The sequence below is a fragment of the Macrobrachium nipponense genome, chromosome 27 (assembly GCF_015104395.2).
Source record: "Macrobrachium nipponense isolate FS-2020 chromosome 27, ASM1510439v2, whole genome shotgun sequence".
NCBI classification, from domain to species: Eukaryota; Metazoa; Arthropoda; class Malacostraca; order Decapoda; family Palaemonidae; genus Macrobrachium; species Macrobrachium nipponense.
Window position 1 is genome coordinate 9,320,790 of NC_087216.1, and position 27,401 is coordinate 9,348,190.

The window sequence follows — 27,401 nt, forward strand, 5'->3', positions numbered from 1 at the left end:
AATCATTGATTTGGCACAAGTATTTGAAAACTATGGATGCTACATAATAGCACTGCTTTTTTTGGTAATTTACAATGTCTCTAAAGAGCTCATTAAATTTCTTTTCATTTCTGATGTCATAATAAATGCCATTGTGTATTTCTGAAAATCTATTACGGACTTATCGGGAGTCCTCTACTAATATATGCGTAATACACCTACTTGAAACTGAACACCTCTTCTAGATCTGTCAAGCTATTAACAACAATTAATCTTATTAATCAAAATATGTTACTTTCATATACTACTACAGTATTGAATGAAGCATTAAATGTAATTTACCTTAACAATTTTACTTACAGATGATGGCTCCAGCAAAGAAGTGAAAGAGGCGATTCCCTGGAAGGCCAAGGTAGTATTTTGGGTTTAAGGTGCGTCCATACGGTCGAACAATGTCCGACGGACAAACATTGTTACCATATCATAGGCGAATCAGAATGACGTCATGAGCGTTGAAACGATGGAAGTAGATCTGGCAACAAACAGTGGTACCAGATGAGGTTGTATACCACTGATTTTACTCTGCTCAAAAAGCAAAGACCGGCAGACAATTGTTGATTGGTAACAATGTTTGTCCGTCGGACATTGTTCGACCGTGTGGACGCACCTTAACCCTTAGATGCAGGAATGGGTCTATTGGACCCGGACGGTTTTTCGTATCCTGATAACGCTGTATTTTATTCATGTGAGAGCATTCATATTTCATGTAATCCTTGAAAATTTATCATAAAATATGTTTCTTAGTGCATAACACCAAATATTTTAAGGTCTTTGGGACAGGCGCATAATTTCAATGTGTATGCGTAATTTGCAGGAACTGGGTCTCTGAGACCCGGTAAGAGTTTTACTCATTTCATTCGTTTATTTCCACATCAGATATTAATTGATACATGAATAATCTTCAGATTATATTATGTTTTCGTTGAATTATAGGTATAACACTGAAAATAAAATAATATAAAAAAAATTTATAAAAAAGCATAACTGAAGTAATCTTGAGATGCTCAAACCAGGAAGGAAATCGAGATAAGAAATTACAAAGAGTTAAGTTTTTGCTGTTATCGGCATAGTTCTATTAGCAGGCTGTGAAAAGCAATGGGATATCCCAATACGAATTATTTGGTGACCCTCTTTCTAACCCTATTTACAAGGCAACAATGTCCGTTGAAAGATTTGAGGAAATTAGGTGTTTCATGAGATTTGATGATAAAAGATCAAGAGAATTCCGTTTGCAAACTGATCGTCTAGCTGCTTTTAGATATATATGGGACCAGTTCATTGTAAATTGTAGAAAATCTTATATCCCTAGTGACTGCGTGACAGTGGATGAGCAACTCGTTCCTTTCAGGGGAAGGTGTAGGTTCATCCAGTAGGTATATGCCAGCGAAGCCGTCAAAATATGGAATAAAGATATTTTAGGTTTGTGATTCCAGAAGTTATTTTGGGTTTGATGGAATTATTTACACTGGACGACAGCCTGGGGAAGATGTTTGTAAAAACCTTGGCACAAAAATTGTATTACCGATACTCCTAACATCATGAAAAGTGCAAAGAATCGTGAATTTGGTTTCAAGAATGATGTCACAATGGTCAGCTACATACCAAAGAAAAAACCAACTCAGAAAAATGTAATACTGCTTAGCACTATGCATCATGATAGAGATTGAGAAGGATAACAAGAAACAAAAACCATCTATCATTACCTGCTACAGTGAAACAAAATGTGGGGTTGATGTGATGGACCAAATGGTACAAACTTATTCATGCAAAAGGCAGACAAGAAGATGGCCAATGGTTCTTTGGTACAATATGATAGACGTTGCCTGTCTAGATGCTTATATCAATTTTATTTCATAAGATCCAGACTTCCACCCAAACAAGTCACACAAACGTCGACTTCCGAAAGCTGTATTGTGTTCCATGGAAAGATGTGGAGTGGTAACCGAACCAGCTGAGGGATCCTCTCAACAAACAAAAGTGGGGAAGAAGAGGTGTCACAACTGTCCAGGCAAGAGAGATCGTAAAAATGCAACAACTTGCAAGAACTGCCAAAGCCACGTCTGCAGAGAACACAGCTACATTGTATGTTCTAAATGCCAAGTCAAGAGTGTAGTAGGCAGCGCCGTAAAAACTGTAGGTCCTCTAGTGTAGCGTTTCATAGAACTTTGCTATCACTGTAAGGTGTTAAGTTCAGTATGATCTTTCATTGAATGACATGATGTTTTTTTTATATAAAAACGTCGTAACAATACGAATGCTTATCAAGATATCATTTCAAATATAAATTTTTCCACTTTTTTCATCTTTTCAGTGGAATTGTTTTATTTACTGAATTTGGACAAGAATTTAATTATTTTTGTCTTAATATTATGATAAATATTCACAGGAATAAAACGAGTATTTAGTTTAAATCGTTTTAGTTATTACCAATATGAAAAGTCTGTACGAAGGGTCTGATAGACCCACCTGCATTGGTGTCATAGCAAGAGGTGTCTGCATCCAAGGGTTAAGAAACGTAACGAAGACAGGAGTACCACAACACCAGAGGCGTGGGATATCTTGAAAGATCCTACTCACCAATGGTTAGGACTTGATCCATTTAATGCAGTCTACAATGGTGTTAATCGGTTTTAACCGAACCTTCATCCTATCCTCTCCCTCCTACCCTTACAGTTACAGATCCATTGAGTGCAGTCTATGATGATGTCCAGTGGGGAGAACTCAACAATGTGTTCTTTCACAACCTGTGTAAGTTGCAGTTATTCAGTCGCAGGGGACTGAAACTGGCTTTGGGGAGAGAGAGCGAATTCATTCAGGTGTTTCTAGAGTAGTAGAAGACTCCCTACAGGAGAAAGAGAAGGACAGCAGATGGAGCGAAGACAATCCCGTTCACAAACAGGGTTGTTGCACGACGAGAACTTTATATGTATTTGGTGCATGAAGCCCTTGGCAAAAAAAAAAAAAAAAAAAAAAAAAAAAAAAAAAAAACACATCGAGGAAGAGACAAATGGCATACAATGCAGACAATGAATACGTAGCACATATTCAAGACACACACATTCCATTTGGAGGACCTTGACAGTGGGTGAGAGAGAGAATAACTACATTTCTAGAGTCGGCCTTTGCTGTTGGGCTAATATATGATCGTTCATGCTGGCGAAAGTATATTTCCTCAAATAGAGTGGAAATAATGGCCCTATGCTCCATTTGCAGCATGTACTACAATTATCTGAAGTCAAGGAAATGTTTTTCAAGCGCGTTCGCACTGTCATTCTTCAACAACGTGAATTCGTACTTTACAAAGTCTAATCCGTAATTTTGGATTCAAATTAAATATCGTCAAATCAATCATAATGAAGAATATGTTGCAAAAGGAGTTCAAAGACCAGCTGCATCCTCGCCACACACCGACGCCACTCTGTGGCGCCGCATAGTGGCTCGTGTAGTACTCTGGCCTTAATGTTAGTGTGGACCACGGTCTTTCTAGGCCGTGGTGTGGACATAAAAATTTTAACCCAGTTTATACAAAAGCAAATGCCAAACTATAGTGCAAATTTTATACAAATCAAATGTTGATAATATACTATAGCAACATTATAATAGGCAAAAGTCACACAAAACAAACATAACGAAAGTAAACGTTATATTAAAAGAAACATTTTAAGAAAACGTACAAAAAATAGTTATACAAAATCATACTAAAGGACAGGCAAATGGCTCACAATTATTTATTGCGGAATAAATTAGGGAATTTCTTTACAATTTTGGAACAAACGTCATTTTTCAGAAAATTTATTACAGACCACAATTGTAGAAAACAACTGAACAACATAATATGAAATCGTACCACCCAGATGATCCCGTCCGTAGCTTTGAAAGAAACACTCGACGACTCAAAAAACAGTACTTTTCACTCTTGTCGTTTTTATAATAATCTAAACACAAGGGATTTTAGTTTTTCACTCCATTGGTACTTGTTCTTTTGTTACTTGTCTGCGGGAACTGGATGAATGTTTTAAGAGCCTACGTATAACTGTGGATCCTTGCTTAAATTGAATATTTTAATTGAAATTAAGATTTATTAATTATACTATGCGATGCAAGGTTTAAGGAGATATTTACAGTCTGCAGAAATATCTTTTGTCTTAACAAGGCAGTTGTAGTACAGTATTGTACACCATCTCAGAATATTGATTTTTTCTGTTATTAAATTAACGAATATAAAAATTGCAACAGCTTTACAAATTGTATAAGCAATCGGATAGGACCAAATCACTACTACTTATAACGACTATGGTTAAGAAAAAATGAGCACCGTGTTGGTGGATCGTATAGCAATAGTTGCCAGCGTTACGCTATTTTATATGAAGACTGAATCGGCATATTTTCACTTCACTCATTCAGCGAAGGCTTTCAGGCAACCCTTGCCAGTGGCCTGCAATGCATTTCGTTTCGTCTGTCGTCCAGCAAATACCTTCGCATAAGGGCCCTTTACCTGACAGCTGTTGTTTGTCTGTTTTGCATTTACACTATTCAGACAGAATGTGGATTCCAAGTTTCCAACCAAGATATCTTAGTCGCATGTCTAGAGCAAGAAGAATAAGTGACTCCCTGTCACAATTTCTGTCTCGTCTTGAAGACTTGACGACAGTAGTTTCCGACATGCAGTTTGGTCGTTGACTCCTTTACACAAGGATTTTGGTTGCTTCGACATGCCTTTCAAGCAGGTATGCACAGACCGTCTGTTAATATAAAGGGCCCTTTAGTCTTGAAGGGAAGGATTTATTATTTTTGTGATCGGTTTTTTCAACAGCTATAGCTCCACTAGTCTTGGTGTAAACTTCGGCACCAGCAGCTAAAGGTCGAGACGGTATCTGGATGAATTGCTGGTGCTATCAGAGTCAGTGGGTGTTTTAAAAGGCGATCTGAATTACTTGTGTGTGACTTCATTTCCTGAGTCTACAGCTAAACTGGCGCGAGTCCAATCTCGCATCGTCCACTAAAGCGCTTGTGTAGGCTTGAATAGTTAACAAATTTATCGAGCAGTGTCGAAGTATTGATGATACAACCACTGCCTCCCTTTCAAGTTGTTGAATACATTAGGTTCCTGATGTTTTTCCGTCATCAAGCGATCCCAAGCACATCGCAATCATTTGGTTTCGGGTTTCCTACTCTTTTGTCCTCCACCTAAGTAGTTAAGACCAATTTAGATTGACGACTTTGTATGAAACGCCAGATGTTGATTTTCCGTCTTCTTCCATCTTGAACACTTCAGGAGATACGTCTCGGTGAATTTTTACTTTACAATGTAAGGCTCATTATGATTGATAAATACGTATTTAGAACTTATATTTAACAATGGCTGCAATTTTATAGAGAATTTAAATTATTTAAACCATCAAATTTAATTACCTAGATAATTCATTAATTCCCCTTCCTTCGTAAAGGGAAGTTACAAAATTGATCTTCATTTTCCAGGATAAACAAGCAAGGCCTGATTAGCGGTAGCAGATAAAACTATAGAAGAGTAAATGAGTGGAAATTGACTTGACAACGCCAGTATTGTATAAATTATATTTGAGTTTTAAGTTAAAACAGCTGCCAAGGTTACAGAAACAACCGTTAGGGATCAGACAACGACTTTGTATAAGGAAAAATGAGTACCGTGTTAGTTGATCGTAAATAAACAGTTACCAGTGATACTGTTTTGCTGGAAGGCTTTGAATCTGCATATTTTTATTTGACTTACAAAGTCCTTGAACCAAAGTTGAGGGCTGACTACGTTCCGTAGTCACTATTCATCTAATGAGTAATGACTCTTATAGATGCTTCAGCAAAGGCTTCCATGTAAGCCTTTGTGTGTGTTTTGTTTCCTCCGTCGTCCAAGAAAAATCTTGTTTGTCTTGAAAGGGAGGACTTATGGGAAACAACCGAGTGGACTAGCTGTGCCAGTCTTGCCCGCTTGTTGATCCACCCTCCGAAAAAGTACTTTTGGAGAAAATTCTTACTTCGAAAGGAGAGTAGTGGTCTCGGGGTGTTGCTCCCATCACCGATGACTCGTGACTGGTGCCCATCTCCGGTGTCAAGATGTGTTAAAGTACTTTTTCGGAGGGTGGATCAACAAGCGCCCATGACTGGATCAGCTAGTCTACTCGGTTGTTTACCCTGACAGTTATGTGCTTTAGACAGCTGCAGCTCCACAATTTATAGTAGCTTAAGGATGAGATGTTATTTGGATGATAGGCTGGTACTACAACAGTTGCCTGTTGTTCTAAGAAGAGATCTGAATTACTTCTGTGAAGGTTCAATTCATGGGTCTACAAATAAATAAACTGGCACAAGTCCAGTATTGTTATCTTGCACTTAAGCTATCTATTCAGGCTTGAATAGGCAGTTTTTTTACCTGCAGTGCTCAAGTAGTTGGGGTGTTCATGGTACAAACTACTGCTCCATGTCCACTTTCAAGTTTTTAAAGACATCCGGTTCTTGACCTGTTTCTATTACCAAGAAATCCTAAGCCCTCAGAATCTTGGTATCCCTGGGGGCCATATTCTTTTGTCTCCTCACCCTAATTACGTAGTTAAAGCTATTTATGACTGATAAGCTTGTATGAAACACACTGTAATTGATTTTTTTCGTCTTTTACGACTTCTGAAGCTACGTCGAGAGGATTTTGACAAAGCAAATTAAGGCTAAATAGTAGAAGAAATGAAAGTCGAAAACAACTCACTACGTATTTTCCCAGATGAGCCCTTAATTTTATTTTTTTTTTTTTAATTCTACAGAGAACGTTTAACGTTTGCCTTTATTTTCCAGGGTAATAAGGCACGGCCTTGTCAACAGTAGCAGATCAAGTTATTAAAGAATAAGTTAGTGGATTGCTTTGTTGTGGATGTGATTATTTTACAAAATTAAGAGGGCCATACAGTGATACAGTATTAAAAAAAAAAGCCATGAAAAGGAATAATATTACGATGTTGAGCTTGGAAAACTTCCGTGGTAAGTTTAATTAAATCTAAATTAGGTATTTGTATGGTTACATAGGTAGTGGTAGGTAAAGGTAGTAGAATATTTGAAAGCAAAGAGTTTTGGAAAAGCTATTCTAATATTATTATGATGTTGAATATGGTAAAAGGATTTTTTTTATGAAATGCAATTCATTTACTAGTAACACCTTTAGATGATCTGTCCACAGAACTTCCCCTATGTTATTGTTATTCCTTGAACTTGTTTTCCCTTAAACTTTTATGAAAGTATTTTCAGGCACCAGCCTTACTTCGCTGCTCTTTCGGTACATTTAACTTTTTTATTTTACACATTTTTTTATAAAGTGAATCAGTGTTTGTCTTTTCAGAGTAAATAGCACCGAAGTAGAAGAATTAGAGGATAGGGAAAACTAGTAACTCATCCGTCTGCAATTGCATCCTCTTTTGTGGTCAAATACTTGGCACCTGCTCATGGACCGTGTGTCTTGTTTTTTCCATCGTCTAGGAAACACCTCGGGATGAGGAGGATTTAACAAGTTTGTGCTTTGGTCAGCTAAAGTTCCAAAAGTAGCTTAAGGTTGTGAAGGTGTCTGGAGGATTGGCATGTATTAGCAGAATCAACTGTTGTTTTAAGATCTGATATACGTAGTATTTAATGTTGTGGGTCTGCGAATAAACTGGTACAAGTCTAGTTTCGCATTTTTAACTGAAGCTTGACTATCAAGGCCTGAAGAATCGGTTACTTTTTCTCTCAATTTGAAGTATTCTTGACTCAAACAATTGCTTTACTTTAAAGTTGTTGAAAAAACATTGGGTTCCTGTCCTTTTACTATCAGCAAGAGATCCTAAACCCACTGGAATCATGCTGCCACTGGGGGTCATATTCCTTTGACCTCCCATTTAAGTTGTTAAGACTAATTATTACTGAGTTTGTAAAATGCTTAGTGGTTGATTTACTGGCTTCTCTCATCTCTTTTAAGACTTCAGAAGCTACATCTCTGGGGATTTTAAAATTACAAATAAGACTAATTATGGTGCATCTGTATGAAGAATTGTTTTTTATGATGAATGCAGTTTTATATAAAAAATCATCTGTCTAAAACAAATTAAATTAATTTATTTTCCAAGATGAATCCATAATTCCCCTTCCTTCCAAAGAGAAGTTTTAATAAGTCTGTTTTCCAGGATAAACAAGCAAGACCCTTCAAAATTGGCTCAAACTATTGAGAAATAAATAGGTGGAAATGGGCTGCTTGGTCATAGAATTTACAGTAGGAAGATGAGCTGCACAGTAGTATTAGCAGTCAAGAAAGGAGCCTTAGAAAGGAAAACTTTCATGGTATTATAATCAAATTTGATAGATCTGTGGTCATATAACCATAGATACATAAAGGTAGTTGAATGTTTAAGAATGTACATTGGAATTTATATGGCAAATTTTTTTCTTACATAATGTAATTCATTTCTTGCATTTTGAGAGTAAATATCACTGAAGTGAAAAATGTGAGGATGGGAAAAACTGAAACTCGTCCATAGCGTTTGGGGTTGGGTTCCTTTGTGACTATTTATTTAGCCTCCTAGCCCATCTTTCACTATTTATATGCTAAAAGAGAAGTCTTCTGTTCATCATTACCAAGACTTTCGCTGGGCTCCTCCTAAATACTTCAGAACTTTTTCTCTCTACCTGGACAATAGTATCTTAATGCCTTCCATCCTGTCCCAAGAGTGGCTTTGTGGTCATGAATAGCTTTGATTATCCATGGCCAATTGTGCTCAACTGCCTCCAAAGGCACCTTTTCATTCATATGTTAAAATAATAGCACTTCTAATTCCACATCCATTTCCTTGATGGCGCCACAATGACCAAGGTTTCAAGGACTGACATCAGCATTATGGCTGGGTGGTCTCCTTAAGCTTTGGACACTGCAGGAAAGTTCCCTTGTCCCTTGTTAAAGGATGTCGGTGGCGATTACCTTTTTTTTGTGAGCTGTAAGTTCTCTTTCTTTAAGACAGTAGAATAAGATTGCTTCTTCCCAAGCTAAATCTGTGGTTTTTCATGCTTTTTAATTCGTTGCTTCCCTAAGCCTGGTTTAATTCACTAAACAGATTTGTGACTCCCATGAAGATTGCAAACTATCAATCTCCATTCATTGTTGAGGTTTGTGGAAAATCTATCCTCAAACACTTCAGTTCATGTATATAATGCATACAGGAAACAAAAGTATACTGGCAATATTCAACTTACTATTTAATGTTCTGAAGGGAAGGATGAAGTTTTGGTTTTGGATGACCGCTGATTAACCAATCCTACACAGTTATACCATATTCCTGCACTAGGTGTCCCTCCATTTGTATCATTCTTCCTAATGATTATAAGTGACACTGTATCCCTGGATTTGTAACTTATTTCTTAATGATTATAAGTAGCATTAGTGTTGTGTTTTAGGCTCCAAGCAAGTATCTACCTTAATGTAGCATTTTGGAATGCTGCATTGGATGTCTTGCTCAAGATTATGCACACTACTACTTCCCTTGGCTTTGTTTTGCTCATGTTTTTGAAAGAGTATATTAATAGATTTTGTATTGTGGAAGTTTGCTAGTTTATGTCTTTTACAACTAAAGTAATTTTATGCAGAACTTTCTTATGAAACTTAATACTGAATCCTAATAGAGGTAAAAGATAATCTATTTTAGCATATTTTAGCAAACTGCAGTACAGAATTACTTTTGAAGAAAATATGCATTAATCTGAAGTTGGGAAAAAAAGGCGAGTGTTCTAATAATCATAGTCATACTTTTACTTATTATATACATTTATATACATGAATTGGTGATTCACGTTGGCTATAAAATATCCTACTCCTTGGTGCCTCTTCTTTTTCTGTTTGGTTTTGGTTTAGATGGTGAAGGAGGCAAGTCGTCGTCATCAGTGCCCTGAAATAAAAAATGAAAGTTAATGAAATATAATTGAGGCCATATATTAAATAAACCTTTTAATTCAGCTATACTTTAATGCTAAGCAGTTATCACTAACCACATGCTTATTACTCCTTTAAAATGGTTGGAGTGGTAATTGAATAGGTGGGTGAGACAATCCATCATTTGCCTCACCTGCTTTTGTTTGTAGTGTTGGTCCATTTGCAGAAATATTTACCATCACAAACCCCATTAATTTACTGAAACCTATTTATCGATCATGCAAACTTAAAACATCAGTCCATTTGTAAAAATACCAAATTTGTAACTAATTTGTATTTTTCATAACTAACAAACCTGAGGTCTTAACATTAGGATTTACTAGCGCCAAGCTGGAAACCGGTAGAATTAAAATTACACTTGTGAGATCCAGGGACTAATGGCATCTATACCAGGTCACGGGGGGGGCATGTATACCCAGAATGCCCACGGCTACCTGTGACCCATCAGTTATGATTTCTAACCCAGTTTAGACTGCTAGAGGGTGGTTCGAGGTGGGCCTTTAACTGTTAAGACCTCAGGTTTGTTAGTTATGAAAAATACAAATTAGTTACAAATTTGGTATTTGTTCATACACGAAACAAACTTCGGTCTTAACATTAGGATAGACTTACTATTGGAGGGAGGTAAGTCTCTACAACTGACTGGGAGTTTGCCACCTTATCCATTTCCGAATATATAGGGAAATTCTAAGAGAATGGACAATGAACCTAGGACCAAAGATATAAGCAGATCTATTGGTTTCCTCCCACTGGTGTATATACCATTCTACTGTTTACTCTTGTCCCTTGCGACTGGATCCACCTTCACCCCTCTTTTCCTTATTATCCAGAGGGGTGTGTTGCTACTGAGAAGTATCTATCAGCTAAGATAGCTTCACAGTATGGCTGACCATCTCACCTGCATCTAGTCCGTTCCAGCACATGACGGTACTCTCCTTCATATTGCCCGTAGTTAAAGGAGTAGGAAGAAAGTAGTAAAGAAAAAAGACCAGTCATCCCATTCATTCTACTTTCATACCTTCATCTTAGACTAGACGCAAACTGACCCGCCAGGGGCACTGGATGAACTATCATCTTGTTGGGCCGCCACCACTGGACCCAAGGAAAAGGTGTCCAAGGATCTATGGGCAAACATCTTTCAAATAAAATGATGTGAAAGTTGTTTGACGCTTCCACACGCCAGCTTTCAGAATTTTATCCACAGACATGTTCTTCTTAATGCCAGGGAGCACTCACACCACTGATGTCATGAGCTCTAGCTCCACCTGGCTATCTGACCCTCTGTCTTTCTGCAGTATAAGCATTTCTGATCGTCTCCCTTAGCCAAAATGATATTGTATTCTTGGACACTTCCTTCTTGTTCCGTCCTGTACTTACGAACAACCTCTGGCACCCCGGCCTGAGGTGCCTTGTTCTCTTTAAGTACTCCCTTAGTGCCCTGACGGGGCACAGGAGCATTTCAGCTTTGTCGTTGTCTACAAAGTCTGCCAAGGAAGGTATGGTAAAGGAGTCGAATCTGCCGTCTACTATTGTTGGATTTTGGGTCTTTGCCACGAATTCTGGGACAAACTCACACATTATTGATCTCCAACCTCTCGAGTGCTTTATGAGATAAGAGAGGCCATGTAGCTCCCCCACCCTTTTGGTTGAAGCCAGGGCCAAGGGGCCAATAAGAAGACTGTCTTCAGGGTCAGGCTCCTATCCGTGGTACTGCCTTAGTGGTTCGTAGGGGGTTTTGTCAGACTACTCAGTACCTTGGTCAGATCCCAATCTGGGGCTTTTAGCTCTTTTGGTGGGCATGACTGTTCAAAGCTCCTCATCAGCATGGCCAACTCCCATGAAGACGATATGTCCACTCCTTTCATTCGTAAGACTGAGGCTAGAGTAGCCCTGTACCCCTTCACTGCAGATACAGACATATGTTTTTCGGTTCTGAGAAATATCAGAAAGTCTGCTAACTGCTGAATAGTGGTACCGAGTGGAGACACGTTCCCCCTACAACACCAATCACAGTATGCTGACCACTTCCCTTGGTATACTGTCGCAGATGATTTTCTGATATTACCTGCCATCTGAGTTGTGCTTTCTGCGAAAACCCTCGCTCTCGGAGGAGATACTTGACAGTCTCCACCCGTGAAGCGATAGGGACTTCACCGACTGGTGGTACCTCTCCACGTGCGGCTGACACAGAAGGTTGCTCCATGGAGGTAACTCTCTTGGCACATCTACTAGGAGTTCCAGTAGGTCTGGAAACCACTCTGCTTTCGGCCATAACGGGGCTACCAGGGTCATCTTGAGGTTCGAGACCGCATTACCCTGTTCAGAACCTGACGGATTAGACAAAATGGAGGAAATGCGTACACGTCAGATTGTCCCAGGGGTGTTGTAGCGCATCTTCTGCTACTGCCTCTGCGTCCGGGACTACTGAACATACACTTCCAACTTTTTGTTGTACCTGGTTGCGAATAGGTCTATGATCGGTCCTTCCCACAACATGAGCATCCTGTCCACTACCTGTTGGTGTAGGGACCACTCCGTTCCCAGAATCTGATCCCTGCGGCTCAACTTATCGGCCACTATGTTTCTTTTTCCCGAATATACCTGGCCTTGATGTCTACCAGGTCTCTATAGCCCACTGGTGAAGTTGAACTGTCATCACATGTAACTGCCGAGAAACTAGACCCCCTTGCTTGTTTATATAAGCTACTACTGTGGTGTTGTCTGACATCAATACCACTGAGTGTCCCCTTTACTCTCTCCCTGAATTCTTGTAGAGCCAGAAAGCTGCTTTCAACTCCAGCACGTTTATATGGAGTTCTCTGTCCTTGCAACTCCATTTTGCTGACACCATCAACTCCTCCATATGGGCTCCCAGCCTTCTAGTGACGCATCCGAGAACAGCAAGAGGTCTGGGGAGGATTGTTGAAGGGGGTACACCCACTGTCAGTTGTCGTCGTCCACCCACCACAGCAAGTCTTTCCTCACTTTCTGCCGACAAGGGAATTTGCTCGTACGGGTGATCTACTGTTGGTGACCAAAACTCCTTCATCCTCCATTGTAGGGACCGAAGGTTGTAGCCTTCCTTGTGGTACTAGCTTCTCCAGGGAGGTTAGGATTCCCAGCACCACCTGCCACTGTCTTGCTGGCTGTGTCTGCTTTCCCCAGGAAAGGCATTCACCACTTGTTTGCATTTCTCTACTCTTTGGTCTGTCGGGAATACTTTTGGCTTGTGTTGTGTCTATCACCATTCCCAGATATTCCAAAACGTTGACTTGGATCCAGCTGCGACTTCTGCTGATTCACCACAATACCTAGGCTGTGACAAAGCTGCAGGAGGGCCACCCTGTCCCTGAGTAATTTTCTCCCTGGACTTTGCTTATCACCAGCCAATCGTCCAGATATCTTATCAGCCTGATCCCCATGAGCATGCGCCCACGCCGACACGAGGTGAAACATCTTGTAAAAAATTTGAGGAGACGTTGTCAATCCGAAGCACAGGACCTTGAAACTCGAAAGCTTTCCCTGCAAGACTGAAGCGGAGAAATTTCCTTGAAGACTGATGGACTGGTATCTGAAAGTATGCGTCCTTTAGATCGACTGTCAGCATAAAGTCTCCGATTCTGACTGCTTGTAGAACCGTTTTCGGAGTTTGCCATCTTGAAACTGGTTTTCCTTATAAACAGATTTCAGCGTTGACAGGTCTATTACTGTCCTCCACTCCCCGTTGGCTTTGGGTACCAGGAAAAATCCATGCTGTAGAAGCCTTTTGTCGGACTGCATACTTGTTGCACAGCTCCTTTTTCCATCATCTTCTTCACTTCGTCCTGCAGAATAGTGGCCTTCTGAGATTTGTGGGCATAAGTGACGTGGGGTTAATGGTTGATCTGTCAGGGGCGGGTTTACCTCGAACGGAATCAAATACCCGATCCTGAGAACATCCACCACCCACTGCTCTGCCCCTAGTTCCTGCCACACCTTCCAGTGATTTGCCAGGCAACCCCCCACTGGTGTGGCCGAGTGATGGGAGGCGCCCATTCCTATCTTCTTGAGCCTCTCCCCTTCCCCTATTGCCCCAGTCCTCTGTGTTTCTATTGTGAAAGGGCCGATGAGTTATCCTCTTTGGGGAAGAGGGTCTTGTGACTATTAGGGATGCTATGTCCTCACTGGTTTCTTTCGAGACATCTGTGTTGTCTTCCCTCCAAAGGAATAGTTTGACTGTTAGAGGTTTTCCTAACTGCCTGTTGCACCAACCTATCGTTAGTGTCCATCCTTCTTCTATCTATCGCTTCTTCCAGTATGACCTCTGGCAACAGTAGTTGCGATTCCAAGATATCCCCATTCCTCATTGCTAACAGGGAATCCAAATCCACATTGCGGCTTAGTCTAGCCAATGCTGCATCTCTCCTCATTAGCAGGATATTTGCCCAAACATTGGCACTTACGTTTGTCAGGTACACAATCGCCTGGACCCTGACTGCAGTAATCTAATGAACAATGGTTCATCCACTACTTTCCTTGTTGCTTCCGAGGATGCAATTTCGCCACTGCTGTTGACCAAAGGTCTAACCAGGACGCAGCCTGAAAGACAGAAGAAGCTGTTGCTTCTAACGTGGCAGCCTCTTGGTACGTCATCGAAGGGCACTCCATTTTAACCTGATCCAAGGTTAATCCAGGCCTTAACCTTACAACATTAGTTTCACATTTTGTCTAGACAGCAAAAGGGACCTTCGGTGTCGTATAATATTTCCTTTGCTTTATCATTGGAGGGGGAATAAATTTAAATGATCTATTAGATCTTAAGGAATTATCCCTCCCTGCAATCTTTGCGTTTACGTGTTGCAAGACCGATTCCGCATGACTCGAACAAGGCAATTCATACGACACCTTGGTATCCCTCTTTAGTCCAAACGCCATGTCAATTCCAGGAGGAAGCATACTGGCCGGTGTTTCTGTCTTCTCCGAAAGGCTATTGAATTGACGAATCAAATCAATAACCTCTGCATACGAGGCCAGAAACTCTTGGTTTTCTCCTTCCTCCGGCTCTAGTGTACCACTCTCCGTCACGAGAGATTGTCTCGCCTCTATCTTTCTGACAGACGGCCCGGAATTCCACGGCCGCCTGCCCCTACGGCCGCGGCCTCTTTGATCTTTGCTGGCCGCTGTTGGCTCGATCCCAGATAGTCAGCAGGGGAACGAGAACGTCTCACTCTTTCTCTGCTCACGGATCTAGAGCGAGAATCTCGTCTAGATCTCCAAGAGATGAAGGCTCCTTAAGACAGAGGTAAGTTTCGTTCTCTATTAAGCATTGGCATCGGGTTTTCGCGCAGTCGACGAGCCCGGTCCTCAGGCTTCTATCCAGACGGACACTGCCTTCCACGAACGTAAATCCGCGAGGTTGCCAACTCTCTATTTTTCGTACTTTTAATAGGACCTTATCGTCCTTCGTACGTATTTTGAACGGCCTTACGGGCGAAACTGGGACCTGCATTCCATCCTCTGCTGCACCTTTCGCCGCCAACGTCGATTTTACCAGAGGTATCGCAGTTTTTGCGATCCAGAACTGGCAACTCCGCCTCGGCCGCTAGCTCGCCGGCCGTCACCTCTCTCGCTTGTTCGGACTCTTCGCGAACGGCTTACGTCTGCCAACCTTGTGCTTAATAGCCACTGATTTTCCGACCTTCTTGCTGACTTGGAAATGACAGTCTTCGTCCGAAGAAGAGGAAGAATTGATTCTTCTCCTCTTGGACCGAGGATCCGCTAGGAACTCCCGAATCCTCCTCCAACGCTTGACTGGCGCTCGCCGTGAGTTATCGGACTTAGCGATGACGCCGAACTAGAGGAAGAAGAACGAAGAAGGAAAGAATCACACTTTTTCTTTTTGTCTCTCTTATTCATTCTCTCCTCTATATCCTGTAACTTCTGCATTACAGTTTGCATTGACGGATCAGAAGGTCGTATTAGCGTCTGGGTGCAGCGAAAGGCCGAGAATCGTCTGTGACGTCATCACGCCTGCCATCTCAGAGTGTGAACGTATGTTGTGACGTCATCCCTCTCGTAGGGAGAGACTGAGAGGTTTCTGCCTGGTAACCGCACGTTTGCTGCCAAATTACCTCCCACGTTCTGCATCGCTGTAAATACTGAGTGGGATGGTGAAGCAGCGGCATTAATTTCCCATAAATTGCAAGCCCGGGGGATGAGGAAAACATTCAGCGCTGCCGGACCCTGCTGGAACCGTGACGTCATATAATGCGCAAGCAGACCATCCAAGGTTGGTACGCTGGTAGGCCTAGCGCTGACCACGTACCATCTAACCTATGCGCTTGAGTGCCAGGAGCCTGGAACAAAGATGGCGGATCTCCCCCTCTACTTGCTGGGAACAAAGGAGAGTGCAAATTATTCATAAAATTACCCAAGGCCCCTCCTGACGTTTCCGATACAGAACCGCTAGGAGAAACCGAAGGGGTAGAGACAATCAAAAGCAGGTGGAGAAACATATGGAGCAGTCTGGTTTATTACCGATACAAAAGAAGAAGCCGGTAAGGTTTGGTCATCCAAAGATGGCGTCACCCCCTTTCTTTGTATTGGCTTTTCCCATAGAACGTCTTCCACTGTTCCACCGACCAACCGCGACAAACAGAACACGGATTAGTAACCGTACATACGTTTTCCCTGCACCTACTACACGTTGGATGAGGATCCGTCGACACCGAAGTTAGGAACCTAGAACAAGGGAAGCCACTGACTCCTGGGCATTTCCTTTGTCTCCTCTTCGAAGCGGTAGACGATCCCGATGTTGAGGCAAAATTCTCCATCATACCACGTATACACTCTTACCACACACTGATCACACTTGGAGAAGAAAAGGAATGAAAAATAAAAAATGAAATGGATAAAGAACGGGCAAACTGAAAAACCGGTCCTTTAAATGAGATAGACAGTAACACGTCTTATCTTAAAGGCGGTAGGAAAAATAACTGATGGGTCACAGGTAGCCGTGGGCATTCTGGGTATACATGCCCGTGAACCTGGTATAGATGCCATTAGTCCCCTGGATCTCACAAGTGTAATTTTAATTCTACCGGTTTCCAGCTTGGCGCTAGTAAATCCTAATGTTAAGACCGAAGGTTTGTTTCGTGTATGAACAAATGAAAATTAGGTGGCTCAGGTACAGTAGCAACATGCATGGGGTCTTCATATATCAGATAGTTAAAATATTTTGTGACTGCAGTGGTTAACAACACCCTTGAATCCCAGACTTTTGGAACTGGTTAGGATTGCCACACCTTTCCAGTCCTTTTTTTGGTTAGGATTACCACGTCTTTCCAGTCCTTTTTATAACTGCATTTCATTTTTTTCTGACACTGGTGAAAACCTTAATACAGTGAACCATCCTTTGTATAAAAAACAGCAATGGCAGTTTTCTTTACTAGAATTGGTACTTACTCTAGTTTTTTATGTACTTAATTACTTCTCATTACTGTCCTATTAGTTTTGCAATAATATCCTATTAGTTTTGTAATAATTGTGAAAATTTTATTCCGCTTAGTATTTTGAAGTAAGTTTGTCAAACTAGTGATTGCTAGTTAGAGTATATAGGTTTCAAGTAAGCAAACAATTTTCATCAATCTGATATTGTAGATCCTTCACTAAATGTTACTTTCAATTAATAATGGGTGAAGTCTGAAATTTCAATTATTCCATGTCAGATGCAGTATTTCTGTAAAAAATTAAATTTTTGTTTTAATGGAAAAGGATTTTGTATTTAAGCATTTATAGGTTTTATTACCATTGTTACCATTTCAAATTGCATTATACTTTTTTTTGGAGATTTTCTCATATGTAGCCTGTAAATACTTTTGGTACTGTGTTCCATGAGTTTGTATATCTTCAGGAAGGAGCAATGAAGCATGTTAAGAACTGGATCTCTGGTTCCTTAAAGATGTAAGAGAGCAAGAGCAGCCTACAAGACCACAGAAGATAGAGAACACCACCTTTTGTGATAGCTGGCTGAGGATGCTGACATCTTAAGAAGAAGAAACATCAGCAGAGGAGGGCAAAGAAAACGAAAGGATTTCCTTCTTCACTTGTTGGTAGAGACTACTAGGAGTCAACCTCAAAGAAGGACTATGATTGCATCAATTGATGAATTCAGCATCAAGGTTTCTTCAAACGGACTGAACATATTGCTGCCATAACTATCATTGGCCCTTCTCAAAAAGTGAATTATGCTAGAGGAAGTGTTCCTAACGATCACTCCTAGAAAGAGGACAGTTCTCTGATTGGACTACCATAGGAGTGGGGCCCTTTGGTTATGGTAACGTTGGCCTTAGGTCCTAACTGAAGCTAGGACAAGGACCTGTCTTCCTGGAAAAATGTGTGACAATGGCAGACCAACTGCAGCTTAAAACAATGGCACAGAAGCAGGCAACTTGAAGTAGCAGCAGGAGCCAAGCATAGGAGGAGCTGATGGTATAAAAATTGCAGTCATAGTTAATAGAGCGAGAACTGTGGTCTTAACTAGACCTGCAGGATTATCAGAGGTAGTGTAGATGTTACAGGTGTTGTAACTTTTAGAAAGGCATAAGAAATGTAGGGTAAGTGGGGGCCACACTACGGTAAAAACAAGAGGAGAATGAACCTTGACAGATATTGGATAATCTCATGCAGCATACCGGTTAGCACTACCAAACAAATTCCTGACTTGTTTGGTAAGTGTGCTGCACAAGATTATCCAGTATCTGTCAATGTTCATTCTCTACTTCCACAGTCTTTGACTTGTTTTCAACCTGTTTGTGATGGGGATGCAGATGCAACAATTTGCTGATATGTTTTTGACATGTTTTTGCTGTAGTGCGGCACCCACTTACCCTACAATTCCTATGCCTTTCTAAAAGTTACATCTGTAACATCCACACTGCCTCTGATAATCTTGCAGGTCAAGGTAAGACCACTGTTCTCGCTCTATTAACTATGACTGCAATTTTAGTACCATCAACTGCCATACTTATTTATCAGCTCCTCCTATGTTTGGCTCCTGCTGCTATTTTAACCAAGTTGCCTGCTCCTGTGCCCATTGTTTTCAGCTGCAGTTGGTCTGCCTTTGTAACACGTTTTCCCTGAAAGACAGGTCCCTTTACTAGCTTAAGTTAGGACCTAAGGCCACTGTTACCATTACCAAAGGGTCCCACTCTTAAGGCCAAGCAGAGAGAAATGTGCTCTTTCTAGGAGTGATCACTCCTAGAAAGAGCACATTTCTCTCTGCTTGGCCTTAAGAGTGGGACCCTTTGGTAATGGTAACAGTGGCCTTAGGTCCTAACTTAAGCTAGTAAAGGGACCTGTCTTTCAGGGAAAACGTGTTACAAAGGCAGACCAACTGCAGCTGAAAACAATGGGCACAGGAGCAGGCAACTTGGTTAAAATAGCAGCAGGAGCCAAACATAGGAGGAGCTGATAAATAAGTATGGCAGTTGATGGTACTAAAATTGCAGTCATAGTTAATAGAGCGAGAACAGTGGTCTTACCTTGACCTGCAAGATTATCAGAGGCAGTGTGGATGTTACAGATGTAACTTTTAGAAAGGCATAGGAATTGTAGGGTAAGTGGGTGCCGCACTACAGCAAAAACATGTCAAAAACATATCAGCAAATTGTTGCATCTGCATCCCCATCACAAACAGGTTGAAAACAAGTCAAAGAAACACTTCCTTCAGCATTCACTTTTTGAGATGGGCCAATGATATTTATGGCAGCAACATGTCCAGTCAGTTTGAAGAAATCTTGATGTTGAATTCATCAATTGATGCAGTCATAGTCCTTTGAGGTTGACTCCTAGTAATCTCTACCAACTAGTGAAGAAGGAGATCCTTTCTATTTTATTTCTTCGCCCTCCTCTGCTGATGTTTCATCTTCTTAAGATGTCGGCATCCTCAGCATTCCACAACTACTGTGGCTATTCCAGTGTTGGAGAGTTTCATATAATTAATGACAATTTTTTCCTTCTGTGTCTGGAATGGTCTCATGACTTTTCCAGGTCATCCTTTAGACTTTGTTTTCCCTGCGACTGCTTGCACCATTATTTATTTCTACATTTGCATCCCTTGCTGTGATTCTAAGGACAGTTTCATCTGCTCTTGTTGTTAAGGGTGTTTTGATAGCCCTCATAAGGTGTGTCCAAATATCAGTAAAATACGTCATAACACACACCAGCCACTTTTAACACACCACAAACAGCACGAACTGTAGTCTTGACCAGAACTGCAAGATTATCAGAGGCCGAGACGGCACCTGGCGTCGAGGCAGAACCTCTGGCGCCAGGAGAGGAGGTACCGGTGTTAGCCAGTGCGGAAGGAGGGACGGGGCCCGTTCCCAAAGGAACAGGAGGACCAGCGGAAGTCCCAACTGTCCCACCGGAGTGGGACAGACCCTTAGAGGTCTCTGAGCGAGACTTCTTAGGGGGGGAGGAGGCTACCTTCTTCTTCTTCGGCTGGGGAGCCTCGGAAGTCGAAGGGGAAGAGGCGGCAGAAGACGACGGCGACACCTTCCTCTTCGCCAGTTTCCTCAGGACAAGCGACAGGTCCTCCATCCAGGACGGAGTTGGGGCAGTAGCCAAAGCAACGCGGCACAACTGCATCTGTCCGGAGGGACCTGCAGGAGTAGCAGTGGAGAGAACGCTTCCTCGAGGAGGGCTACGATCTCTTGAAAGAAAAGGATTAATTAAAAGCGGGCTGGATGGCCCCCCTCCACCAGTCTCTGCGTGCATGGACCCACGGGAATGTCACGTCAACCCTGGGCACTGGACGATCGCTGCGAATGATCACCGGTCTGGCGAGAGTCACCCGAGCGACTTCTACCATCTTCCGCTCCATGCCTAGGTCATGACACGGTGAGCATACTCAGCAGTCTGGACTCGGTAATGCTCGCAAGATGGCGGCCAAGACAGTTCCCAGTATCTCCATGGTCCCTGTCTGCTTCCTCCCCGAGGAAGGAGAGACGGGCGTCATTCCCGAAGGAACGGGAGGACCAGCGGAAGACCCACATGTCTCACCGGAGCGAGACAGACCCTTAGAAGTCCCGTGACGAGACCACCTTCTCTTTTATGGCAAAGCCTTAAAAGTCGAAGGGGAGCAGGCATGAAGATTTCGAAGAGGAGGATGACGACACTTGACGAGCTCTCTTCCTCTTCGGTTTCTCCTTCTGCCAGACTTCTACCATCAGGAGTAGATAAACCTCACAGAGCAGCGCGACAGCTTCGTCCAGTGACATAACTCCCAGGTAGTAGTGGTAATAAATATGATTATCAGCAGGGGATCAGTGCACACACTCGAGGATCGGTATGCAGCATGCTACGAGCCATAGGTACAATTCCAAGGTTAGGATAACCAATACGAAGAGCATCCAACCAATACTGCTGAAAACAATCACCACTAGTCTGTAAAATAAGGAAAAAAAAAAATTAAAAGTAATGAGGATACTCCTCACACATCCAAGGGCACCGCCCTCCTAAGTGAGAGGAGATCCCCCAACATCAACACCGTACGCCCATCCTTCTACTTACTTCCGATAGTAAGTGAAAGGAAGAAGGAGAAGAGAAATTACCAAAACAACAAAACACGGACAAACCTTTGAAGTTCGCTTGGTAATTCCCAAGCGTAAGCATAATTTTCGGATGGATATATGTCCCGTTACAGGATCAATATCACTTACGTTAAATACATGTCACATCCTCACGATAAATACATATCTCGTCCTCGTGCAGCCAGTGTTAAAGGGCGAAAGAATGTAAATAATATGTTGGCATACCTTAGCCGCTGACTCTTAACACAAGTAGAGGGGCGGTTACAAAGGCTATCACAAAAAGTGGGTTTGTATATTAATTGAAAAATGACAATTTGTCGAAAATTGCATTTTTCCTAACTATACAAACCTGAGGTCCTTTAACAATAGGAAGTAACTAGCGGCAGCTGGAACGGTCATAAGCTTCGAACAAGGGAGTTCGGTAGTTAACTGCTTGTCCGACAGTGCGCATGCCATGCGCCTGGGAGGTGAAGAATCACTTTTGCTTTAGGCCCATGCAAAATAACGCAGAGTGAGGGGTGGCATGAGGTGGGACTATATGTAAAGGACCTCAGGTTTGTATAGTTAGGAAAAATGCAATTTTCGACAAATTGTCATTTGTTCCGATACATAATACAAACCCTCGGTCTTTTAACAATAGGATGACTCACTTGGTGGGAGGAATCTGAGTCTTTGTGAACAGACTGGTGTTCGCCCAACCTTGGAATGCCTCCCTGGTCGTAAGAGCGAGGGAGGGATCCAAGCCTCTGTCCGAATGATCGGGGTGTGCACCGCAGGATCAATGGTCAGACCTCTGGACCAAGTACTAAGAGAGAGGCAAGCGTATCTCTTCGTACCAACAAGCAAGAACATGTTCCTGTTTGCAAGAGGCAACATAAAGTTATGGGTTTGTCTCTTGTTGGCTTCCACTTCCCCCCCTTGTTGGGGGAAGTGGTGGATATTCGCTCCCATCCCTAGTGAAAGGGATAGGATGGGGCTCTGTCAAGTAGCTCACCTGCATCTCGTCCTTATATCCAGCAGGGTGACGACCATATCCCTCTACCCACAGGTAGAGGGGGAGAAAAAGATGGGAAGAGGAGCCAGTCACACTCTCATTCACTCATCCATTCTTACAGTCACACCAGGACTCGATGCTGTTCAGCCTGCGAGGGTCTGGGTTCGCTACAAGTGTTGAGCAGCCACCACGGGTCCCAAGGAAAAAGATCCAAGGACCTGTGGGCAATATCCGAAGGTAGAAGGAGGTGCATGTGGTCTGGTTGAACCAGACCCCTGCCTTCAGTACCTGCGCCACGGAGAAGTTCTTGCGGAACGCGAGGGAATGTACCTCTTCTAGGTCATCCCGGTGCTAACGAAGAGGTGTCAATACTCAGCCTGGGGTGTCAAGTTTCTTCAGATAGCGCCGTCGCACCCTCACAGGACAAAGCAGCATCTCCTTTGCATCGAAGGCGGTGAAGTCCATTAGGGAGGGGATTGTGAAGAACTCGAACCGATCCTCAGGGACCAAAGGGTTCTGAGTCTTCGCTACGAAGTTCGGTACGAACTCAAGCGTCACGGATCCCCATCCCCTGGATGCTTGACTTCGCAGGAAAAGTCATACAGTTCCCTTAGGGGAAAAGAAAGGAATAGTCGCATGAACTATCCCTCTTCTCGACTTCGGTGATGTCCAGTACCCATACTCGTTTATCCGTCTGCAGCGAAGTGTCTCGCATTCTCGTATCCCAATGCAGCGAAGTTCTTCTTCTCGGTAGTGGATAGGACATCGACACTCCATGGTGGGTGTCGATGGTATGGGTACTGTGACAAGCCAATAGGACGAAGTAATGATTGATCTGGAAAGACCGAACTAAGTCTACAGTGTAGTTCGTAACTGACTCGGGCGCTCTGACAGGCGACAGCTGCCGACTGACTGCGTTCGGTAATCGGTAGAGAGGCAAGTTGTCCAAGCATTCGAGTAAGTCACGTGACCTTCGTCTTTTAAAGGGTTATGCCGAGAGACCAAACAAATAGTGTATTTGTTTGTCACCGATGCCGGACGGCAAGGTGATGATTCTCTTAAGGCATGTGCCCAACAGGCGAAAGTCGATTGCCTTCTAGAGACCGAGGTCCCTGAAGTCAAGACATTCTCATAGTAGTTGAATCTCAGCTAAGGAGAAACAACACTATGTGCCGTTGAAGACGAAGGTGGACATTGAATGCAACCTACGTCTTCACAGCCGAATCGAGAGAAGGATTCTCAAGATTCTGAACCTGTGCTTACAAATGACTGAAAACGCTAACCGCTATTTCATTGCTGTCCGGTGAGGAGTCGTAGTTGCAATGAAAGCAGGGCGTTTTCAGTAATGAAAACACAGGGAAGTACTGCCTGAAGAACTGCTTCTCACGGGCTGAACATTTGGAAGTAGAGCTGGCAGGTCGGGGAGTAGGCGATGTCTTGCGATACATCTGTTAATTCGGGGTGAACAATGAACAATTGCACACCTACGAATACAAGATATTTTGAAGACAAACTCGATGTCTGCAGAAATCATTCCGCATTATCGCAGTGCGATGCAGCAGGAGACTAGTACAGACTTCTGTTACCGTGCGGTAAACAGAAAGATGAAAGAGTCCAAGAGATATCTCTGTTGAAAATTCTCGCAATGTCGAAAGCAATGAAATAGAGCGTCACAGCAGTAGATGGTCATTCATGTATGCGAAAATCCCCGTTAATCAGAGACCTAAGTCCGTGATTGTTGGGCAGAGATACAGTTCGGTAGTCAATCAATGCAGGGGAGAGAGAGACATAACCGACCATGCATCTCGGAGAGCCAGCTGGTACTGAGCTGCTATCAGGCAGTTCAATACACAGTAGCTCTCGCTGGCTCGTCATCCTGAGTTGCCAGGTAATCCATTCCACGAAGGAATGTGTTTGGCTAGAACCATCGAGCATAAAAAATATGCTCGAGCAATTATATTTAAACGAAACGGTTTTCGGTAAATACAAAAGCTAAAGTTGGTGTTGTCGTGACAATACCATAAGTATCCAAAATCGAAACTGGTAACTCCTGGGAGGTTGCAGGCAGCCCCGAGTTGCAGTTCAAACACCGTACAGTGGTACCTTGAGATACGAAAGGCTCAACTTACGAAAAACTCGAGATACAAAAGCCAATGCGAAAAATTTAACGGCTCTACATACGAAAAGTTTTCAAGATACGAAAGGTTTCTGAAAGTCCGAGATTCGCCCGGATAACAATTTTGAAACTCGCACCGCCATCTTAGTACTAGTAGACTCGCCACCATCCTCCTGCTCTCCCATTGGTTCCTGATGCTAGTCACTGCCATGAGATCCTTCTCTCCTATTGGACAGCATCCCTCCCTCTTATACGTACGTGGTGGCGTGCCTATCTCGGCTTCTTCGTACCAACATCTTTATCGTACGCACGCAGCATTTGCTCGGTCCAATGATTTCGCTTAGTAACGTAAATTCATTAGTGATTTCGTTGCAGTACTATTATCGTGTTTGTGCGAAAACTTTATTATGTAACTTATACGTAAATTACGTACAAGATAATGTAGTCATGGGTCCCAAGAAAGTTGAAATTCACGGAAAGAAGCGCATGCTCTCTTTGGAGACAAAGATGGAGATCATCAAGAAGTACGAAGCTGGTATGCGATTGAGTGTGATCGCAAAGGAATACGGCCGTAATCCGTCGACAATAGGCACCATTCTTAAACAGAAGGATGCCATCAAAGCAGCTACACCATCGCAGGGCTATTTTGTCCAGCAAGAGGACCTACGTGCACGACGAGATTGAACGGCTGCTCCTTGTCTGGATAAAAGACAAAGAAATCGCTGGCGATACGGTAACAGAGACGGCAATCGCCCACAAGGCCAGCGCTATTTTCGGCGATTTGATTGCGCAGGCGGAAGACGACGGCGGGGAAGGGACTTCAACGCCAACCCCATAGTTCAAGGCTTCACATGGGTGGTTCGAGAAATTCCGTAAACGGACTGGCATCCATTCGGTGGTGCGTCATGGGGAGGCTGCCAGCTCGGACACGAAAGTGGCCGAAGCATTTAAGAAAACTTTCGATGAGATGATGACCAAGGAAGGCTACAATTCTCAGCAGGTTTTCAACTGTGATGAGACTGGCCTTTTTTGGAAAAAAATGCCACGTCGGACATACATCACGGAGGAAGAGAAGAAGCTACCCGGGCATAAGCCTATGAAAGACAGGCTTACGCTCCCACTTTGTTCCAACGCCAGTGGGGATTGCAAGGTGAAGCCCCTACTAGTGTATCATTCCGAGACTCCTCGAGCCTTCAAGGCCCACAAAGTGCTGAAGGAGAAGCTTCCAGTGATGTGGAGGGCTAATGCAAAAGCCTGGGTAATGAGGCTTTTGTTCACCGAGTGGGTAAATCTGTTTCGGCCCGACAGTGAAGAAATTCTTGGAAGAGAAGCGCCTCCCCCTGAAATGTCTGCTGGTGTTGGAAATTGCCCCTCCCCACCCTCCTGACCTCGAGGAAGATATCCTAGCGGAGTATTCCTTCGTTAAGATTCTTTTTCTTCCGCCCAACACCACCCCTCTCCTCCAGCCCATGGACCAGCAAGTGATAGCGAACTTTAAGAAGCTGTACACGAAACATCTTTTCAAGAGATGTTTCGACATCACCGATACCACAAACCTCACCTTGCATCAACTTTGGAAGGAGCATTTCGACATAGTCATTTGTATCCGACTCATCGACCAAGCTTGGCAGGAGGTTTTGAGGCGAAACTTGAATTCCTCGTGGAGGAAACTCTGGCCTGATGCTGTATCTGCCCGAGACTTCAAGGGATTCGACATGGGCGAAGCTGGTGCTGCAGAGTCCGAAACAGTTGGCGATCCCGAAACTGTTTCCCAACCAGATCTTGACGAGATCGTTGCATTCGGCAAGTCCATGGGGCTGGTCGTCGACGAGGACGACATCAACAACCTTCTCGAGGAGCACCAAGAGGAGCTTACGACGGATGACCTGAAGGGGTTGGAGGCCATGCAACATAACATCGTTCAAGAGGAGTTCTCTAGCAGCGGCGAGGAAGAGGAGGAGGACCCTATGACAACGGCAGAAATTAAGGATGTTCTAGCCGCTTTTCATAAAGTGCAATCGTTTATCGAAAAAAAAGACACCCCGAAAAGGCTCACACAGGTCGTATGCTTGCGCAGTTCGATGAAGTTTGCCTGAGTCGTTTCAGGAACATTGTGAAAAGTAGGCAGAAGCAATCTTCCTTGGATCGTTATTTTTTAAAGAGGCCTTCAGCATTAGCAGGAGTAAGCAAAAAGGAAGAACCAAGTGATAAAAAACAGAAAGTTCAAAGCAAAAAGGAAGAACCAAGTGATGAAAAAAAGAAAGTTGAAAGCAAAAAGGAAGAACCAAGTGATAAACAGAACGTTGAAAGTGGTGATGAAGTTGAAATTCTGGTAAAAAAAAAAAAAAAAAAAAAACCCTACGTAAAAGTAAAAAAAAAAAAAAAAAACAAACAAAAAAAAAAAATTTATTTTTAGTTTTTTGTAAAAGTTAAGTGTTACAGTTTTGTTAATGTGTTTCGTAAATTTTAGTTTTATAGTTTTCCTTTAATTTTTTATGTGTTTTCGTAAAGTTAAGTGTACGTACGTACGTACGTTATCTGCCGTTTGTCGTCGTCCTCCTCTGCCGCCACTTTCAGAGATAGCCTCACTCGAAAGGTAAGCTTCCACATTTTACGTACAGTATATTTCTTGTTACCATGTACACCAATATACACTTTATTTACAGGTTATTTTGCATTATGTTATTAATTTAGGTATTGAATGGTCCAAATTGT

General features: G+C 42.6%; 1 protein-coding gene and 1 long non-coding RNA gene across 2 annotated transcripts in view; one reads left to right on the forward strand and one right to left on the reverse strand.

Moving 5' to 3' along the window:
* The first annotated feature begins 335 nt into the window (after nucleotides 1–335).
* LOC135200543 (uncharacterized) lies at nucleotides 336–7,952 on the forward strand. The gene is made up of 3 exons (XR_010311309.1): nucleotides 336–391; nucleotides 6,856–7,038; nucleotides 7,394–7,952. It is a non-coding gene; the product is annotated as an uncharacterized LOC135200543 (long non-coding RNA).
* A 1,845-nt stretch (nucleotides 7,953–9,797) lies between these two features.
* Nucleotides 9,798–27,401, reverse strand: part of LOC135200807 (ATP-dependent RNA helicase SUV3 homolog, mitochondrial-like) — a 45,630-nt gene continuing 28,026 nt past the window's right edge. The window contains exon 17 of the mRNA XM_064229466.1: nucleotides 9,798–9,959. Within this exon, the coding sequence (XP_064085536.1) occupies nucleotides 9,882–9,959 (78 nt within the window). The 3' untranslated portion in view covers nucleotides 9,798–9,881. The remainder of the gene's footprint in view (nucleotides 9,960–27,401) is intronic.